Below are 22,152 nucleotides of genomic sequence, written 5' to 3'. Positions count from 1 at the left end.
CGGTTTTCGAACCAATCTTATTCAATCTTTTTATTACTGACCTTGGCACAAAAAGTGGGAGTGTGCTAATAAAGTTTGCGGATGATACAAAGCTGGGAGGTATTGCCAATTTAGAGAAGGACAGGGATATCCTACAGGAGGATCTGGATGACCTTGTAAACTGGAGTAATAGGAATAGGATGAAATTTAATAGTGAGAAGTGTACGGTCATGCATTTAGGGATTAACAACAAGAATTTTAGTTATAAACTAGGGACACATCAATTAGAAGTAACGGAGGAGGAAAAGAACTCTGAAGTATTGGTTGATCATAGGATGACTATGAGCTGCCAATGCGATATGGCCGTGAAAAAAGCTAATGCAGTCTTGGGATGCATCAGGAGAGGTATTTCCAGTAGGGATAAGGAGGTTTTAGTACCGTTATACAAGGCACTGGTGACACCTCACCTGGAATACTGTGTGCAGTTCTGGTCTCCCATGTTTAAGAAGGATGAATTCAAACTGGAACAGGTACAGAGAAGGGCTATTAAGATGATCCGAGGAATGGAAAACTTGTCTTATGAAAGGAGACTCGAGGAGCTTGGCTTGTTTAGCCTAACTAAAAGAAGGTTGAGGGGAGATATGATTGCTCTCTATAAATATATCAGAGGGATAAATACCAGAGAGGGAGAGGAATTATTTAAGCTCAGTACCAATCTGGACACAGGAACAAATGGATATAAACTGACCACCAGGAAATTTAGACTAGAAATTAGACGAAGGTTCCTAACCATCAGAGGAGTGAAGTTTTGGAATAGCATTCCAAGGGAAGCAGTGGGGGCAAAAGATCTATCTGGCTTTAAGATTAAACTCGATAAGTTTATGGAGGAGATGGTATGATGGGATAACATGGTTTTGGTAATTAAATATTCATGGTAAATAGGCCCAATGGCCTGTGATGGGATATTAGATGGGGTGGTATCCGAGTTACCCAGGAAAGAATTTTCTGTAGTATCTGGCTGATGAATTTTGCCCATATGCTCAGGGTTTAACTGATCGCCATATTTGGGGTCGGGAAGGAATTTTGCTCCAGGGCAGATTGGAAGAGGCCCTGGAGGTTTTTCGCCTTCCTCTGTACCATGGGGCAAGGTCACTTGCTGGAGGATTCTCTGCTCCTTGAAGTCTTTAAACTACGATTTGAGGACTTCAATAGCACAGATATAGGTGTGAGGTTTTTTGCAGGAGTGGTGGGTGAAATTCTGTGGCCTGCATTGTGCAGGAGGTCAGACTAGATGATCATAATGGTCCCTTCTGACCTAAATATCTATGAACCTATAATAACTAGAATCTTTTTGTAAACTTCTGAGTAAAGCCTCCTAACAAGCCATTTATGTCAAGTTGTATGTCCCCATTTTAGAAAGGCTGAAACTGTCAAACAAGCCCAATGTCTTAAGACAGCGCTGCAGAGAAACAATGGTCAGATGCAGGATTAGAACGCCAAATCCTGATCCCAAAACTCCTGAGCCTAACTATTCTAATAAATACATGTCTTATGAAATGCATACAAAATGCAAATTTATTAGATTTAATCAAAAACAGAGTTAAATTTCTAGATTTACACAGGTTCCAAGGTCTGTGACACATCTAGAACTACACAAAAGTGGATATTAATTCTGCAGTAATAACTCACTAAAATATGTATATTTACATTTATATAAAGTTCTCTTTATCAAGGCATTTACATGAATATCATGTTTAAAATTATCCTAAACTCTGTATCGATAAACTAATAATTTGCACTAAAGAAAAATGTATTTTAAACAAAGAAATCAATCGATCTCAGGACAATTTAGAATTCATGTATTTACAATATTCATTATTTGTTTGCTATTCTAAAGGATTCTCTCTAGTTACTAAAAATATTTTAAGTATACAAAAAGTGAGAAATTGTCACTTTTGGTGTCTTGGATGAACACTTAGAAATCCACAGTCATCATTGCCCATATATCCATTTGATGCAAAACAAGCAGCCTCCATAAACTAGGATTTGAAACACTTCTGATGATGCCAAACCATGGTTTGAGCAATGTTATTTTTATATTTAAAATTGGTTTAAATTGAAGCATAGCAAAAATGCTACAAATGTGTCAATTTTTTTGACTTGTAATCCAATTGCGGGTGAAAACAAAAAAAATGCTGATCAGTTCTTAAATTCAGGCTCATGGCTTGCGATCAGAAATTTTTCTTCACCTGTTTTATTTCTATATATGCAAACTGTTTTTACAGACCTAAATACTAAAGCTAGTATCTTGCCTGCATGTTTGGTAGGACTATGAGTACTGATGGCAGCAAGGGATTTGGAAAACCCCACGCATTCCACAGAGAACACTACTACCTGGTGTGGGCTAGGCATAGAGAAGTGCCTACCTGCCAAAGAGAGAAAACATACACTGTACTTGCAGTAAAGGAACATAGATAAGGCTACTGTGTCAGGAGAGAGTCAAAAGCGGAGCTCTGCAAGAACCATTTTTAATATTCTATTTTCTACACTCTGGCATAACTGAAAAAGAAGCAGTATAAAAGATTAACCCTAAATCTGCTTTTATAGGATTAAAAATTCACAGAAGTACATGTCATTACCATTCACTCCCCTCTTGTATTTTATTCTATAGAACAACAGCTCCACTAAGCGTTAGAGCAATTTACTGTATTGTCTTTTTAAACATTGCTTTGAACATGAACTAGAGTAAGGTACCCAATGAATTTCTACTCAAGACAAGCTATTTTGTGTGGTAATTAAGAAGTTTTTTTCAGAAATATTTAAAAAATCCCTAAAAGACAGGTAAATAAAAAAAAAAGCGTAAGCTAACCAGTTTTTGTTGTCTGTTGCATCTGTCCTCTGCTAGGAATATGAGCTCCTCCACCAAAGACAGCAGACCACATTTTGTCATTAAAAGGATGGGCCATAATTCTATACAATTCACTGCTGGAATGCGTTGCTAGACCATGAATGAAGAGACTAAGGTAGACTGCTGTTAGAATTTCGCAAAGTAAAACTGTGAGTCCTGGCTGGGCTTCCTCGCCAGCAGAATTCAAAAGACGTATCAGAGCTGTTATTCCTAAAATATAAAAATAATAGGAGGTAAATACTATCTTGTCTATAATCCAAGATGCATGATATAATCAAATGTATGAATCCTTTTACTTATTTGGAGGACAAAATGCAGACATTAAAGAATAATTAAAGTTATATTAAAAGACTCCAGAAGGAAATAAAATGTACTTAGCTTTTGCATTTTAGCACCGTTTTACAGGTTAGTGTATTAAACACGTCATTAATCAGTAGTCCAATAATCTACTCAAACATAAGTAAAAAGCTACGTTAAAAGAACTTTACAACTTTCAAGTCAAGCACTCAAAATTACAATTACTAGATACCTGGCCACAGAGCTGGAGACGTATTGGGAGTTACAGTTTCATCTAAGCTTGTTCTTAGAGTATGTCGCTGAGTAAGCAGCAGTGTCTGGTATACTGTTCCAGTAAACTGGTTTGCTTGTAATGAACTGTGGAAAAGAAACAACAAGCTATGTTTATATAAAACACTGCAATTCTGTTTACAATTGGCTAATACACAGTACTCACAAGATGACAGAGCTACACAGACAGTTTTTAGGTGCACTGTTTATACATCAAACTGTTAGTATAGTGAGCTAATGCCCTGGCTGTGCTCCAAAGTCTGCTTTTTATAGTTCTTTACCTGTAGCTGTGGCCACCACAAAGGCACTGGTAGATGCAGGCAGAGAGTGATGCTGCTAAGGTATGCATTACATGTATCTGGAAGACAAAGTATTTACAGTACAGATTACACTACAAATTGAACATTTGTATAGGTTACTCTCATTCATTAAAATACTTCAAGAGGCCAAAACCACCATGAATGCGACAAAAATTGTATGCCTAGTCCTGAATGGAAGTCTCTGATACTATGTTTATGTCACCTTCTATGCCAAACAAGAAAGTGACCAATAATGGAGTTATATCTGGCAGCAACTTTTAATATAATGTATTTAAACAGAAACAGGTGATATATTTCTAACAGATCAGAAAGCAAATTTAGCTATTCCATTACAGCTGAATTTTGCTAATTTACAATACTGACTGGGGGGACCCACAGTGAATTAGAAAGTCCAATCCTGAAAACACAAGTTTTGAAGGAAACGGGGCTACACAGATGAGCAAGTTATACATACATTGAAGTGTTTGTAGAATTGATTTCTAAATAAAAAAAAGCAAGAACATTGCATTGCCAAATGCCTATTAGCCAAGAGTAGTTTGAGTTTCTAGTATTTACGGAACTTCACAAAGTAGATTCCACTAAAATCATGCATATAAACACATAACCAAGTTTTAAGGAAGAACCAGATTGGAAAGCATATTACAATTAAGCATATTGCACAATCAACTAGAAAGAATTACAATCAAGCTTGTTAGTATGCTGCCTCTTGACAGTTGCCTCAGATTGGAGCTCTTGAATAAAGAACTGCAGTGACATTTAGTTTTTTTGGACTGATCTTTGCTGCAGCCCTAAGCCACATACACACAGTTTATTATGGATTGCATTGAACAGGCTCATTGTTGTCCTAGCACACACACATTTTATATTCTGTCTCAAAGTAAATTAACGACGGGGGTAGGGGAAGAAAAAAAAAGGGATTTCCTCTTAATTTATTCTTTGATAAAAGCATCAGTTAATTAAGTTACACAAATACTATCCTTCATATAAACATCTTGTACATTATCCCATAGGATAATAATTTTAAGATATGAGGCTGGGATTTTCCAAAGGTGCCCAGAAGATTTACGTGCCTAGTTCCCATTGAAAGTAAATGGGAGTTGGTGCCTAACACTCGTAAGCTTCTTAGATAATCACTGCCCAGTACCCTGGAAAATATTAAATTTAATTTTTATTCAAAAGCAACTAAGGAGGGAATCTTGCAAAGAAAAAGAAAATGTTTTTTGGGAAATATTTTATCATTGCATAAAGATGCACTGCTTCATGTCATAGATGTTTTGTAATTTTTAAGCAGTAATTACAGGGCTTGTTATTTTTTATTTTTTATTAATTGTCAAGTTATCAGCTTTATTTAAATAGAAGCAGGGAAGAAAGTTAATATAAAATAAGATTTTATACTGAAGTATCAGGAACTCTTGATTCATTCAAAATAGTACAAAAATGAAAGAAAAAAGTTATCTATCTTTTGTAACAGTTGTTCTTCGAGATGGGTTGCTCATCTCCAGTCCATTCTAGAGTCCACTGTGCGTACCCATGTGCACAGTTGTCGGAGATTTTTGCCTTAATGGTAACTGTAGGGTCAGCTGTGGTGCCCCCTTGAGTGCCGCACCCATGTGCTGGTATATAGGCCTACGCCCTCTCAGTTCCTTCTTGCCGGCAACTCTGACAGAGGGGTAGGAGGGAGGGTAATGAAATGGACATGAGCAACACATCTCTAAGAACAACAGTTACGAAGTATAGGTAACCGGTTTTTCTTCGAGTGCTTGCTCACGTCGATTCCATTCTAGGTGACTCACAAGCAGTATCAGTGGAGGTGAACTCGGAGTTCACAGTCTAGTGGCTTGCAGTACTGCTCTACCGAAGCCAGCATCGTCCCGGGCCTGCTGGATAAGTGCGTAATGGGACGTGAATGTGCGGCTGGATGATCAGTTGGCTACCCTACAAATGTCCTGGATAGGCACTTGAGCTAGGAAAGCTGCCAAAGAGGCTTGTGCCCTGGTTGAGTGGGTGGTGACAAATTGTCGAAGATAGCACCTGTGCCCGATCGTAGCAGCAGCGAATGCAGGCAGTGATCCAAGAAAAAATTATTTGAGCAGACATTGGATGACTTTTCATCCTGTAGGCCAACACGATGAACAATTGTGTCGACCTGTGGAATGGCTTGGTCCTTTCAATGTAGAAGGCTTGCACCCTCCTGATGTCTTGGGAATGCAACCTATGCTCCTCCTCCGACGTATGCAGTTTTGAAAAAAAGACAGGTTAGTAAAGGTCCTGGCCCGTATGAAACTGTGAGACCACCTTTGGCAGGAAAGCCGGGTGAAGCCACAACTGGACCGTCTTTGTAAAAAACTGTATAGAGGTAAGCGTCCTAATCTCAGAGACCCAGCGGGCAAATGTTATTGCAACCAAGAACACAACCTTCCAGGAAAGGACAGGAGAGATCTGGAAGCCAGTGGCTCGAAGAGAGGCCCTAGGACTTGCGACAGAACAAGATTCAAGTCCCACAGAGGGACGGGTTCCCTGGTGTGCGGGTAGAGGTGCTTGAGGAACCTGGCAGTCACGTCCTGGGCGAAAACCGATCTACCCTGGAGCAGCGGATGGAAGGCAGAGATAGCAGCCAAGTGGACCTTGATAGATGAAATGGACAGGCCTTGGGAGCTTGAGTTGCAGAAGACAGTCCAGGATTAACTGCAGCGAGACCTCTAGGGCCGAATGCCTTTATCCGAGATCCAACAAGTGAACCACTTCCATTTGGACAGGTACGTCGCTCTAGTGGAGGACTTTCTGCTGCCCAACGGGACCTGCTGGACACCAGCCGAGCATTCCTGCTCCTCTGCATTTAACCATGCAGCAGCCAAGCCGCCAGGTGCAGCGCTGCTAGGTTCAGATGCAGAAGACTGCCGTAGTTTTGTGACAGCAGGTCCAGCCTGAGTGGTAGCTGTAACGGAGCAGCCACTGAGAGGCCCAGCAACATGCTGAACCAGTGCTGGCACAGCCCAGCTGGCACTATGAGGATCACCTTCGCCCTGTCCTGCTTGATCTTCATGAGGACCCTGTAAATTAACAGCAACGGGGGGGGGGGGGGAGGCGGGGGGGGGGAGAGGTGTACAACTGAGCAGGGTGTAACTTGAGGATATTACTTGGAGCACCCAACAGTCCGAGGTCAGCCCAGACCAGGCTGACCAGAAGGGGCAGAGGTGGCTGAGGAAAGAGTGGGAGGGTAGATCCTGTGAGGTGACTGGGATGTCATCCTCAAGTGCACCCTCAAAATGATGGCTTCTGGCCTCCTGGGTTTCTGGAAAGGCCAGGCTGAGCAGATGAATGGGAAGACGACACGTGTCACACTTAGACCCCTTGTCTCTATCCTTGTTCCAGTAGGTGCCCCGCCGGGGAGTCCCGCAGGACCTAGACTGCGGAGGAAGCAGAGGGCAGAATGGCTTCTTGGCCTGCTAAGGAGTATGGAGGCCCAAGGAGCGGAGGGTGGCATGGGAATCTTTAAGGCCATGGAGTGTCAAGTCCGTGAGCTCATAGAAGAGTCCCGTCCCCACAAACGGGAGGTCCTGTATAGTGGCCTGCATCTCCTGAGAAAACCCAGAGGACTACAACCAGGAGCTGTTCCTCATGGCCGCTGCAGAGGTGACCACCCTGGCTGCTGAGTCAGTTGCATCCCAGGCCATCTGAAGGGCTCCCCTTGCCACAGCTGTGCCTTCATCCACCAAAGCAGCAAACTCCTGGGCCCAGTCCTACGGGAGGGCCTCCTTGAATTTGCTAAGGAAGTCCCACAGGTTAAAATTGTACCTGCCTAACAGGGCCTGGTGGTTAGACACCCAAAATTTCAGGCTGTCAAATCTGTCTGCCAAATAAGTCCAGTCTCTTGGCATCTTTGTTTTTCAGCGTGCCACTGATTGGCCATGCTTCTCCCTTTCATTAACAGCGGACACGACCAGTGATGTTACTGGTGGGTGTGCGTACAAATATTTGAACCCTTTTGCAGGAACGTAGTACTTCTTTTATGCCTTCTTAGAAGTAGGCGGAATTAAAGAGGGGGTTTGCCACAGTGATTTGGCAATCTTCAGGACCCCTGGGTGGACAGGCAGGGTGACCCGGGCTGGTGTGGAAGAGGATATAATGTTAAAGAGGTCATCAAACTCCTCCACAACCTCCTCAACTTGTAAGTTCAAGTTGGTAGCCACCCTCTTAAAGAGGGCCTGGTTCTCCTGGAATTTGTTGGGGGGCTGCCCGTTTGGGAGGGACCTGCCACCACTTCGTCTGGAGACGACAACGACGAAGGAGGGGCGGGTTCTCCTTCTTTCTCCGGAGATGGCTTCTTAGGAGCTGGAGTCCAGTGCGCTGCCCCCTGTCAGATTTGGTACCATGTTCCAACCCCGGTGACATGGATGGTTTGTCCAAGGCTGCCAGGGAGGACTGGTGGGAATACGGGACCGGCATTACAGGAATGCCCCACAGGTTCCAGTATGGCCATTGAGCAGGCCATCGTCCCTGTTGCCATGCCATTGCTGCAGGCACCGTGCCAGCTTTGTGGGTCAGTGGCAAATCACCCCTCTTTGGCGAGGGGCTGATCTCCTGGTCTGAGTTTGACCATTGCCCTCCTGGTGACCAGGGCGGAGCCTTCGAGGTCTGAGTCTGCCAACTGACTCTGGTCAGCGACCAGCGAGATGAAGGTGAGGATCGGTGCCTGCCCAATGAGTGGTATGGGGGCGGGGGGAGGAGGCTTGGGGGGATGGAGACCAGTCCCATGACTGGGAGCAATCCCGCCTCAGTGGGGACCGACATCTGGGAGACCGTCTGGGTGAGGGTGACTTGTGCCATGGCTATCTTTGACGGGAAGCTCGCCGGTACCAGTAGTACGGGGACCAGGGCCTTGATTCCAGTGTCCCATGTGTCATAGGGGGAGAGCGTAGCATGGGGGACCTGGGTCTTCTAGCCAGAGATGGGAAGGCAGTGCCAGGAAGGTCCTAGGCCACGAAGACGGGGGTCTACGCCTGTGGTCCGGGGACCGAGGATGCTCCACTGCCCTACGGCACCGCTCCATGACCGACTTGCCCTTAGCTGTTAGGGACTTAGCTGAGTCCTGCACTTGGCCAGACTGTTCTTTAGCTGCCCGGGCCGCATCAGGCAATGAGGGCCCTAGGAGAAGCTGGGATCCCCTGCTGCTCCTGGGAGTCGGAGATGGATCGCTGGCCGGGCTGAGGGGTCAGAACTCAGTGGTAGCTCCGTGAAGCCCTGGGGCGGGCACATGGCCTGACATAGGTCCTTTGCCTGAGGCCCCTTTCTCTTCCAGTGCCGGGGGGCTTTTCTTCTTTTGCCATTTCTTCAGCACTGGTGAGGGGGATTGGTGCCAGGCGGAGCCTGGTGCTGGCAGTGCGCTCCGCATGGATGCCGAGGTGCTCAGTGTGGGATCCGAGCGGGAGGACTCTGAGGCAGGACGAAGAGCAGCCTCCATGAGGAGGGCCCTCAGGCAGATATCCCGCTCCTTTTGGGTTCAAGGGCGAAAGTTCTTACAGATTCTACACTTCTCCTTTCTATTGGACTCCCCCAAGCACTTCAGAGACGTGTCATGGGGGTCACTAATAGGCATCGGCCTGTTGCATGATGAGCATGGTTTGAAGCTGGGGGAACGGGGTACGCCCTCCTCCGCAGTGAAGTCCCAGCGGGGAGTCTAACTACCAAACTACCCAACACTTAACTTAAAGGCTAACTACGTACAAAGACAACAGACAGTGGGCTGTTGAAGAACTGCTAATGCTCTTGCAATTGCAAGACAAGGTCCTCTGACCACCTTTCACGGGTGTTAAGAAGGAACTGAGAGGGCGTAGGGTCGACGGGTGCCCATATACCAGTGCGTAGGTGCGGTACTCAAGGAGGCACCACAGCCGACCCTATGGATTCCGCTAAGGCAAAACCCTCCGAAGACTGTGCACGTGGGCTCGCACACACCTAGAATGGAATCTATATAAGCAAGTACTCGAAGAAGAACTGCATATTGTACAACTCTTTCAAAAATTCGTACTCCTCTGCAGACATCGCACGAGGGCCCAATCCTGAGAGGTGCTCATCTACCTCAACTCCCATTTAAGTACGTCACAGTAGCTGCCCACTATCAATAAAATGAAATATTTTATTTCCAGTAATCTAGTGATTTTTAATCAAAAAGGTACAAAGAATAGGGAATGTATCTATGCATTGCATTCATTTTAGTTATAGACATAAAATGTTTCCAAGCTGTCAAAGAATCTGTTAGCTTTAAGCAAACTGTACAAATACGCAAAACGTACAGGCTTACCTTATTATAATAAAATACTTACCTTATTATTCTGGATATCTGGGTGAGGTGGTGAATCAAGGTTTATTACTGCATGTAATATATCATGAGTCAGGTTGCTGAGATTCAGTAATGGACTGGCCACCACTGTTTTGGCACTGGCTGTGCAGGCAAATAGGAGAGGTATAGAGTTCTGTTCTGGCAGAGGACTCTGAAGTGTTTGTATTGACTGTTCCTTTAAAAAAAAACAATTATAGTTGAGCAGCTGTAACTTCTTACAAGAACTAGGTTAACACTGTCTAGTTAAAAACTTTAAATCCAATTGATAGGATAAATTATTTAGAAAATATTTGCATTAATTCCTACATAATTACTGGGATATAACAACAGGTAAGAGCACAGTTATTCATTTTTAATTTTAAAACATGGAAGAGAAAAAAGTTTAACAATGCACATGTTTTTAAAAAATTAATATCTGACAATGGTATTTAACATGCCCTGTGAAACAGGATGAAAGCACATACCTGCTGAGATTCTTGTAAAAGCAAAATCAGTTCCATCCTCACGGATGCCAACCCCCCACCATGAGACCCATGAAGTATACAGTAACTAAGAAACATCCTCAGGAGTGACTGGTATTTTAGAAGCCATTGTCGCCTTTTCTGAAAGCTTTCTCTCTGCAGCATGGCTTTTGGTTGGTCAGATAATTCGTCAGTGTTTTCACGTAATGCAATTTCATCAACAGTCATGCTAATTCCAGGTTGTACCTCCTCTACTACAGCACTGTAGTCACAGGTTTTTTGAAGAGCTACAACTTCTCTTTCAAGCCAATGGTAAAGCTGGTACCTCAGCTTCCCACCATCTACCTCATAACCAGTGGATAGTGTACGAAGCTCTACTGTGAGAATCTTCAAGCATGCTCTAAACTTTAACTGTGCTGAGATCACATCTTCTGATGGATTTAAAAGATAATTTTCATCAACCGCACTGAAAGACTCTGAGTAGTTAGAACTAGTTTCATCTAGCTTTTCACTTATCTTCTGCAAAGGTTTCAGCTCTTTCATTACAAGAGAAGAATCTTCACTTTCTTCATCTTTGTCACTTTCCCACTTTAGTTCCAACGGTTCATCTTGGAATACTAGACTTGGTTGACTCCAATCAAAAGAAAGAGCAGAGCTTGATTGTTTGTCTGATGAACAATCTGAAGAGGATCCCAAACCGTTTAGTACTGGTTGTGCCAAATCAACAATGGAACCTTTATCTTCCTTAGTCTCTAACCTTATTGGTGAAGAAGGTGAGAAGTCCTTACTAGTGTCCATTAAACTAGAATTTGTCCAAAAAGGCTTTGACTTCTTGACCACTTTTGGCATTTTTGATAACACTTCTAGAGCCAACATGGGACAGCCAACTTTTAAATGTGCATGTGCTGTAGTGAAAAACAATCTTCTCTCACTTAAATTTATTTGGTCTGCCAGTCCATTTTCTATAGTTAGGCAAATGCGTGTTGAGGTTTCAGAAGAGCCAAAATGACGTCTCAGCAGGAGAGGATGTGTCCTTAGGTAATTATAGAAGTTGAACACTGAAGGGTCACAACTTGGGGAGGCACCATTTTCATCTGTAAAGAAATGAGAAAAATCACAACACAGAAGAATAATTCATATTGAATGTTAATCTTTACCTTCTGCCAGCTCATAAACTAATTAGAAATCTATATGACCAATATAATTAATATAGGACAGGTATGTAATTTTAAGTTTGCTGTTTCTCCCTTTTCACCATCACTTCAATTTTCAGCAGTAAAGAGCAATAACTGGTTTTAGACAAAGTACAGCAACACATATTCATTGCCAGATCTGACTGCTGTCAAAGTGAATGGTAGAGCAGTTTGAATGAGAGCAGAATTGGGCCCATAGTTTGGAGGGAATATTACTCAATTTTTCATACACACTCTCATACAGTGAGATCAGTTCGGCTACAGTAATTTAGAACTCTGAATCCTAGACTTTTGTACCGTCTATAAAAGTATACAGAATCCTCCACTGCCCACTGTCAGATGGAGGTGTGTAATTTTTGTACTGTGAGAACAATTTAAACTCTAGTTTCCAGTATGTCTTACCAAAGATCATGTTAACATCGAAAATGAAAAAATAAAGTAGATGTGGTTTTTCATCCATCCTGTCCCTCACAAGACAGACAACTCCCAAAAGCACATCTTAAAACAAGTTGTTAAACAGTTTTATGACAACTATAGTACACAAAGAAGCAATTACATCGATAATATTCACATTATTTTTATATTTATATCTATATATAAATATATGCATAAAATATAAAAAAAATACAAATATATAAAAATTATACAAAACTTAGTATGCAGTTTTATCAGCCATTACAACCTGAAATACTTTGTGAAATGAAATCATTAGAATAGTGTTTTTACAATTAGTTCAAAAGGTGCTTTCAACAGCATCATCAGGATCAAGACATTGACCAGTGACCATTAGGGTGTTGGTGCATTTGAAATTCCTTAGACTAAAGCCTTTGGACTTGGGCTGTAGTCTAACCTTGAGCTAGTTCACAGTGGACTTAAAAGACCACAAATTTAACAGGTATGAAGTTAGTTAGTTTCAACAGATTTAAAACCAATGAATGCTATCACACAGTGTACATGGGGCACTCAGAGGAGTCCATATGAATCCACCACACCAAACAATTTTCCAATTTGTGTCCTTGTGGTAGACACTTCCTGAGAAGACAAGACTATCCACACAACGTAAGAATCATCATCATGTCTCTGGAGCTCTACTCTACAGCAATCAGGAAAATCGTTCCTGGGTCACAAAGATGTGGCCAATTAAGTTAGATTATATTTTCATTTTACAATTGCTGTTACAAAAAACAGCTCAAGAACAAGACTTTAGTGCTTCTTTAAAATTTAAGAGTGATTTGTCACGGACTAATTCCAGTTACACTGATTCAAGCTGACATGTTCACAATGTTAAATGGTATTGTGAATAAATTCATTCTTTTCCCATTCATGCACATCGTTATGGTTACAGTATATAGTTGTCAACAATACAAACATATTTTTACAAACATATAAACTGCAAAGGTATTTTTTCTGCCCCACTTATTAAGGTAAGCAATAAAATAGGCATCAAGTGATCTTTCTGGCTTTACAGGAGTCGACTAAAGTCAAAACAGACTTTAAAGTGTGGACTAAATTTAAGTGCAGAAATACTAGCAACTAATTTCATAGCTAACATATTTAAACTCTTACCTTCTTCATTTCCAGCAGGTTGCTTAATTAGAGTATCAAGAGCCCTGCTATAATCTTCCAAAATCCAAAAAGCCATACTTCGGAGAAAAGGGTCACAATGCATGTTTGATGAGCTCTCCTTACCAGGAAAGGCACTTCCCAAAATTCTCTTCTGCAGTATGGATTTATACATGCTAGATACTTCAAACTCTGACTCATAAAGCCTTGATATTACAAGAGCCAGCTGAATGTCACCCAATTTTTCAAGGCAGACCTAATTAAAAAAACAAACATTTTTTAAGAGACTAAATGTTAATTTCTCCTAAGGTTAAAAGTCCACCACCAAGAATACATGATTTTATGACAGGACAAAAATGTAAAATGAGCCTGCTGAAATATGGTTTCACTGAAAGTGTCCATTTTGCTCAATTCTGCAAACAATCTGACACCAATTGCAAATACATGATGACAGCAAAGTATGACCCAGCAATGTATGGAGGGTTTAGAGTTCCTGCATATAATTTACCCTCCTTACAATCTTCCAGCATGATGCATCTGGCTGGACAAACTGTGCTTGACACGATATTGTCATAACAGCATTTGCAGAATTTTGACATGACATTGTACCTTTGATTCACAGGAGAGTTCAGCTACCCAGTGAGATGTACACACAACACTTCATCAAGTTGTCCATGCTGTCCAATAAACTATACTAGACAAACCCCTATGCCCTCACTTTCCACCAACCTCCCTTCTAACTATTCAGCCAGGTGGCTTTTTTCCTTGTGAAGGGATCTCTATGCTCTGGAGCCAGACTACAGCAGCACCCAAGGACCCTCCCAGTTCCAGCAACCTCCTGGGTTTCCTTATGATAGATCACTGAAAGCCTAAAAGCAACAGTTATTGGACAGACTATCTACCATTACTATCACTGAGAAATCAATTGTAGTTTTAACTTAGTATTAGGTGAAAAATGATAAAAACAAAACACATTTTTAAATCCAAGTGCAAAGTTCAGGAATAGTTGTGCATCAAAGCCTTATTAATGACATGAAAAAGTAAAAATAAAAAAAAAACAATTTTACACTGTGTGAGAAGCTTTTCAATAATGATCCAAAGGTGCAGTAATCACAAGATACAGATATAGAGAATTTCCAACAGTTGTGTCACACTAGATGATAAAATTTCAGATGCACTGTAAACCTATTTAAGATGATATCTGTAAACGTAGGAGACAAAATTATTAGAAATGACTAAAATCATCATAAAATCAGGACTATTTAAACAAATAGAAGAATCTACTATTTTATTACCTCAACTGCATCCTTCAAGTGACCAGCCAACAAGAAAAATGCTGCAGAATGTTCAAAGCGCTGTTTGCCTAATAAAGAAAAAGCATTCTTTAATGCTGCTTTACGCCATCTATCTTCAGTAAAATTGTTTCCAAAGAACTGTGTCATCTTAGTTTCTTTTTGGGACCTGCAGATTTAACAAGATAGATGAGAAAAAACTTGTTTAGTATTGTTTAACATGGAAAAGTTCATTTGTCCCAAGACCGTTCTTAAAAATAAAGTATATTACATCAAAAACCTACATTAAAAGAACATCAAGGTTTCAAAGTTGAGCACTCAAAAGTTATGAAGTGACAGAATTAAGGATGCCATGTGACTTCATTTCAGCCCCCTTGTGCATAAGCATTATGGTACAGTCTTTATTTATATGATCACATACTATTTTTGCCTCGGGACCCGTGGCCTCATTCAGTACACTCACAGAATAGTGCTCTGGAATGACTCAGGGTTGTGTAGTAGTGGATGAGGCTGCTACAAATTTAAGAGACTAAACTTTAGCCATCCACTTTTGCAAATCTTGACTAATATGTAATCTAACAACATGTAAGTTAGTCACTGCACATGTACAGTACAGTTTTGGAATTTGTATCACACTTAAGGCCCTGAATGTACAATTTTTAAAATATATTCTGGATTAAAATGCATATACTGTACCTATTTTAAGATTAATCAAAATAATCTCAAACACATTTTCAAATACCACAATGTGTGAATTATGAATACATCCTGCTGAAATTGAAGATTTAAAAGGAAGACTGAATTCTGAATTATAGGACTGAAAGAACATGAACCAGGCAGTCTTTTTAAACATACAGAGATTTAAAGACTGAAGAGCATCTAAACATTTTTGGCTAAAATACTTGTGTGGCAAGATCCAGTAAAAAACAAAAATGAACAGACACTTCAGAAAACACATTATGATTACCGTAGTATATGTACATACCAGTAATAGGAATTTTTGGAACTTTTTTATTGCTTTTGAATAAAAGAGGAAACCAATTATTTTTTATCAAGTGGACGGGACAATATGGAATTGTACTTAAGAGCAAATATATACAAATCTTAGAATTTATAAAGAACGGTTTTCTTGCATGTTTCCTACCTGTATAATCCCCAAATCACAGCCTTCTTTTTCATTGCAAGGTAAAAAATAGCTGCATCAAGTGGATTGTTGTTTCGTTGAAAAGCTGCCTTAGCTACCTGTGAATATATGGTGTTTTTGTTAAATTTGTGACAAATTTAAAAGTCATCTGAAAGCACTCTCCCTAAATTGATTTAGTCGTTAAATAGTTTCATTTTAAGTAGTTCTGGTATACATGGCAAAGATCAATTTTGCCAAATTTTGCCATCAATTGATTTTAGGAATATTTTTTGCTTACGATTAACAAAAACCAATTCCTCATCAAATCAAAGTTACACTGACTTCAGGTTATGATAAAGGTCAGTTATGTAAATAAAATATTTGTTTACTTAGTCTACATTAACTCTTTTGCACTGAACATTTGGGCAGAAACTCTGATAGCTATGAAAAATAGTTCTAAGTCATCAGGAAAGGAAAAGCAGAATGGACTCATTTAATCGACAAACCAGCAAGCAGGAAACCTTGATTTAAATCTATTTTAATTGTGTTTTGCATTTGCACTTTTGTCATTTTCCAATGAAAGGTGTTTCTTATTGGTTGGTAACATTTAAAACATGTTGATTTTGCAACTATATAGAGTCTTTACACTAAAGCTGGTGCTTCCTTTTGCTAATCAGAATACATCTCACTCACACACACACACACACACTTACTTTCTTAAGCAATTACATAATTTAACATACATTTATTCAAACGCTTAATTTTTGGATTTTGCATTTCAGAAAAATGGTGAATGATCCATTACACTTCTTTATCAGACGGTGATTATTTTTTACCAAAACCTTATTTGCACGAAAATGCAAATTACATTAAAATGCACAAAACCAAGACTATAACCGTTTTTTATTAAATAAAAAGTGTGCTGGATATGTCAAAAAAAAAAGTTTACCAAAACATGTTTTGCACGTTTCTCTAACTGATTTATTAAGCAAAGGAAATACTATCTGTAGTTAGCGAATTGAACAGATTTCTGATACTATATCCTTCAAGATTTTAAAACCAGGAGATCTCGTCCTCTCATACCTGGTTTTTATGTGCAGATTAGAAGAGGAAAACAAGCTTTAAGTGCTCAGCCAGTGACTTCCACCAGTTCAGTGATCTGACTTTCTTTAAAACTTGGCAGCAAATATGTACTAAATATTATTTCTTGTCTTTAATTTACATTTTTTTTTTATAAAAGGGAAGTTCAGGTCTTAACAGCTTGTCAATTTCTAATTTAAATGTAAATAGGTTTTTTTTTAAAGTAAACCTGCATTTAATTTAAATTTAAAAAAGCCAATTTAAATAAAACCCCCCTTTTTTAAAAATCACCAATTTTTGTCCACCCCGAGGACAAGTAAATCATAGTGGGCCAAATTTCCAATACACCTGTCAAAGAAGTCCCACAAAATATGCTTGTACAAATGCAGATTTGTGAAGGTCCATTTTAAAAGCTCTCAAAGTTTGGCTCATGTTGTATAGTAGAGGTTTGCATCTCCTAAACTTCCCTTGTTACTATAATGTTTGGTCTTTATAGATTTTAATGGAATCTCCTCAATATTGGTTGTTACCAGATCCTCCTATATCAAGCAGGCTAAACTGAGTCAGTAGATAGCATCATTCAAAAGATGGGAGAGGACATGCATGCAAAGTTGTAATTACCAGTTTTTCTATTAAATGAAAATAATTTCAGTTGGCTTCTGAGGGAAATGGTTTAACTTACTAAAATTTGAGGGCAATAGAAAGGGTTTAAGTGTGTGCTGAAGCAAATCAGTCAGGTCAAGGTGAGCTGGATTATAGTGCAACAAAAGCCAGTCATTCTCCTAGATGACTACAACTTGTGACACATAATTTAAGCTTTCACTAAAGCAATAATCAAGGACCAGACCCTCATTTGGTGCGAATCTCCATAGCTTCACTGGCTTCAACGAAGCTATGCCCTTCTATACAAACTGAGGATCTGGCCTCATATCTGTCCATATGGTGAACCAAATATAAACTGATGCACTGCTGCCTGCCTCAATCTGCAGACAGCCTGAAACCAGTGTGAAACACTACTATTCATGTAAACAGAATGTTAAATAAGCACAGTAGTCTTAGACCTAAGTGTCAATATTTACCATTCACTGACACAAAGCTTGTAAGGTATGGGAGCCATTATGAAAATTATGGGCACAGAATGTTAGGAAATGTGATACTAGGGTCTAAACCAATTTTCCTCTTAGACAGTTCCATCAAATCTGTGCTGCCCCTAGCTTCAAGTGTCCTGCAGAGCTTCCCACTGATAGCAGACTTACTTTCTCATCTCATTAGTATTTTTCACCTGCAGTCCTGAGGAAGCAGAGACTGTAGAAAAGTATCTGCACCACTTTGGTGCCCTGAACATACTATCTATCAATGTTAAACTCACAAAAAAACCAAGAATATAATTATACACAGGCATGCAAGTGAAAGAAAAAACATGTTTCCTAAATAACTGAACATAAAAGTAGATTTATTTACACTCCATTTATTAAAATAATAAATAATGTGTAAGTTGAGCATTCATAACTCATTAATACTTTCTATCTGCCATGAGAACATGTAACTTAACAGTGCCTTTTTTTTGTGTGCTGGATTTGCCACAATGAGAAATCACTTCCATACTGTCCTCCATCTCCTAACAGTTACTGTGTGTGCCAAAGTCAAGCAAGGCTCTTGTGCTAAAAATTACTTGACTGGTTAACTCCAAATACTGAATGTTCAATAATAAGACTTTGCACAGTTTAACAGGACATTTATACTCCCTCACAGTGCAGAATTAATTAAAACAAAATATTTCTACAAGATGAAGATGAGCCTAAAAGTCACAGAATCATAGAAATGTAGTGCTGGAAGAGACCTTGAGAAGTCATCAAGTCCAACCCTCAGCACGAAGACAGGATCAAGTAAACCGAGACATCTTTAACAAGTGTTTGCCCCAACCTGTTCTTAAAAACCTCCAAAGACAGGGATTCCACTCCCTCCCTTGAAAGCCTATTGGAGAGTTTAACTGCTCTTAGAGCGAGAAAGTTTTTCTAATATCTAACCTAAATCTCCCTTGCTGCAGATTAAGCCCATTACTTCTTGTCCTCGTTTATAACTTCTTGTCAAGTTTAGAACTTGAACTACCTCCTTCACAAAATGCAGTGAAAGTCAACACTTAAAATCAGTCAAGTGACAAGCAACGAAGGCAATTCCCGCATGCTCTCTCTATGGTAAAAAAATTCACGTCCTTCAGGAAGCACTGAAAATTCTTCTCCATTCCACCGCTGTTAAATTCTTGACCCTTCGGTCCTCTAATCATAGCATCCCTGTAACTGAACAAGAGTTAACAGGACACTAGTGTACTCCAACCATTTTCATATAAGGAAACTGCGTAGCATAATTATTCTAGGATATATGAATAACTGGTAACATGCTGTAAGCTAATTTGTTTTCAGTCAACTATATTTACCTTTTCTATGCATCTGCGCAAACTATGGATATTCCGAACCCACCAGCCTACACCCATAGCTCTGAGTTCTGACCAGGTAAGATCCCCTTTCTGCACAGCAGGGAGCATGTTCAGTAGTTCTTCTTCTGCTACCGAATGAAATGCCCAGGCAAAGTGACGAGTAGACAAGCCTATACAATAATCCACAAAGGAAAAAAGTGCTCATTCAGTTACAACAAAACCTGAAAAACAAACTGCAAGTTCAGAAGGTTTTGTCTTTGATTTTTAACTGTGAAAGTACAAGACCATTGGTAGGCATTAAAACAACTGCAGGCCTTGCATTCCTAGGTTATGCATATGTGAAAGTTCATTACTGTCTTACAAATGGACAACCTGTTTATTATTCACTTATAAACTGGCCATTTCTAGTTCACGGACAATAGATGCAATGACCAAAATATAAATAACTACTAAACAAATATCTGCAGAGAAATGCCCTTAAAGATAGCTTGTGGCAATGTCATACCTATGTGAAATTTTGCATATTTAATTAAGTGAAATTTACCAAAAATTTCAGAAAGTTTAGCTTAATTTTGATTAAATGCTAAATTCCAAGGAAAATTAACAATATTGACATGTTCAGTGAAAAGTTCCCCCCCTTTACTCTTTTTTTTTTTAAATCATGCCAAGTTTTAATGTCTAAATTGTAAACATTTATGCTTTTATTTCTCCTGAAAAAGTCAGCTTCTCAGCACTTCATCAACTTCAAATATAAGCCAAACTTGGAAACGGCTTTCAGGAAACAAGCTTCTGAAATCTTTTGGCACCAAGTATTTACCCAAAGCAAAAAGGAAACATGGAAAATTCTTTCCTAACGGAGCATTTTTATAGATAAAAAGGGCTGTAGCTACAATATGTTCATAGCTGGTTTTTTAAGAAGTTTTATGCAGTATCAAGCAAATACTTCCATCATTAAAGCATTTCACTTGAGGAAATGTCTAAATACCCTTTCACTTTCATGAAATACACTCGTCCTTTTTATTTTAAGACAGAACTACACCAAACAGACCCATCAGTGAAATTTAGTATGACAGAGTACAGAGGCTCTTAACCTTTTTCTTTCTGAGGCCCCCCAAACATGCTATAAAAACTCCATGGCCCACCTGTGCCACAATAACTGGTTTTCTGCATATAAAAGTCAAGGCCGGTGTTAAGGGGCAGCAAACAGGGCAATTGCCCAGGACCCCATGCCAGAGGGCTTACAGTGAAGTTAAGTTACTCAGGGCTCCAGACTTCAGCCCCATGCAGTGGGACTTCAGTTTCTGCCGTAGGCCCCAGCAAGTCTAACACTGGTCCTGCTTGGCAAATGCCCTGAAACCTGCTTGCAGCCCCCCAGGGGGCCCCAGACCCCTGGTTGAGAACCACGGACATAGTACTCCTTTAAGTCTTATGTTCTGGTATGGTTTGAACAAAGTGAGTTTGAATTCAGAGTTATGATCATATTCTGTGTCTGTACAGTCAGTTTAGCATGCACTTTCTAAAACTACCTTGCTGCATTTCAACATTCAGAATAATCTACTGTGTAAGTTTACTTCTGATTTTCCTTATTTTCTTTCAGTATCATCAGGCCCTACAAACATTTAGAAAAAATCAGTATTGTTATTTTTAAGTTACAGGTAACCTTCAGCAGGTTAAACTACTGGATCAGCCATATCTGTATTCAGCTTTGAGCTGTGCTCAACTAGCAAGTTTACACATGAATAACTCAAAAAGAAAAGGAGTACTTGTGGCACCTTAGAGACTAACCAATTTATTTGAGCATGAGCTTTCGTGAGCTACAGCTCACTTCATCTGATGAAGTGAGCTGTAGCTCACGAAAGCTCATGCTCAAATAAATTGGTTAGTCTCTAAGGTGCCACAAGTACTCCTTTTCTTTTTGCGAATACAGACTAACACGGCTGTTCCTCTGAAACATGAATAACTCACTAACCCAAACATTACTGAAACTGAAAAACAGAAATTACGGTCAATCTTGGTTTTACAGAGCTCATCAAGAGGTAGAACCTAAACCAAGGCTGTTGAAGACATTTAAAAAAAAGAAAAATAGAGTATTTGCATTTGGCAAGTCCTTAGCAAATATGTCTTGCCTCTAACGCTGATAGGAATATTTTACTTTAAGTACAAAGCCAAACATTGGTTTTTGTTTTAAAGAAGTTCAGCACCCAATGGCCTTGCAAAGTGGCAATTTTCAAGTAGGTGGCACCAATGACAATCCTGAGTTAGATAAATACTATAAATATCTGATTAAGTCAATTCTGTAAAAATAGCTATTTGATTTTTTGAAGTGCATTTTATACTGTACGTTACTGTTCAGACCGTAATAGTGTTAGATGCTACAATGTATATGAAAGTACTACTACAGTTTGTCCTTTTTTATCTTGATGTAACAAATTAAACACCATAGAAATACTGAAAATGTGAAAGCTATATATTAATTTTATCCAAGAGAAATTGCAATTAAACATATGTAAAGAATATCATAGAACTGAAAGTAGTTGCTGAAAACGATTGCTATAATCACCAATTTAAAAAGTTCAAGTTTGGTGATTTATTCTAGCAGCACTGCTCCTCAGCAGAAGATTGCTGGAAGCATGGAAATAATCTAACTTGATAATTGGTAAAAATTTCCAGAAGCAGCAAAAGTGACTTAAAAAGCCTAAATCCCATTTTCAAAAGTGACTTAGGCACTTCAGCTCCTAAGTCACTAAAATTTTTCAGAAAACTGTTACCCTATGTTGTGAGTCTCTCATGCTAAAATAAAATAAGCACTAAAATGAACTGTTCTATACGATGTTCAAATAATGTCTTGTCATATTGCTCATTTCTAAACAAAGCTCTTTCCAGTATTTTATA

The 22,152-nt window shown here is 39.7% G+C and overlaps 1 protein-coding gene across 6 annotated transcripts in view; it reads right to left on the bottom strand.

Moving 5' to 3' along the window:
- DMXL1 (Dmx like 1) overlaps positions 1–22,152 on the bottom strand; it is a 146,205-nt gene that overhangs the window by 51,997 nt on the left and 72,056 nt on the right. For 5 of the 6 annotated variants that reach the window (XR_012159032.1, XM_073344776.1, XM_073344772.1 and 2 more), the window contains 10 exons: positions 19,261–19,430; positions 15,768–15,865; positions 14,627–14,792; positions 13,335–13,587; positions 10,579–11,669; positions 10,098–10,289; positions 3,736–3,812; positions 3,417–3,541; positions 2,849–3,097; positions 2,292–2,405 (listed from right to left, as the gene is read on the bottom strand). Coding sequence is in view for 5 of the 6 variants with exons in the window: in XM_073344776.1 (XP_073200877.1) it covers positions 2,292–2,405; positions 2,849–3,097; positions 3,417–3,541; positions 3,736–3,812; positions 10,098–10,289; positions 10,579–11,669; positions 13,335–13,587; positions 14,627–14,792; positions 15,768–15,865; positions 19,261–19,430 (2,535 nt within the window). In the remaining variant the exon portion in view is untranslated. The remainder of the gene's footprint in view (positions 1–2,291; positions 2,406–2,848; positions 3,098–3,416; positions 3,542–3,735; positions 3,813–10,097; positions 10,290–10,578; positions 11,670–13,334; positions 13,588–14,626; positions 14,793–15,767; positions 15,866–19,260; positions 19,431–22,152) is intronic. The other variant, XM_073344775.1, reaches the window with a different exon arrangement.

The sequence above is a fragment of the Lepidochelys kempii genome, chromosome 5 (genome assembly GCF_965140265.1).
Source record: "Lepidochelys kempii isolate rLepKem1 chromosome 5, rLepKem1.hap2, whole genome shotgun sequence".
Taxonomy (NCBI): domain Eukaryota; kingdom Metazoa; phylum Chordata; order Testudines; family Cheloniidae; genus Lepidochelys; species Lepidochelys kempii.
This window is presented reverse-complemented; position numbering and strand designations above follow the sequence as displayed.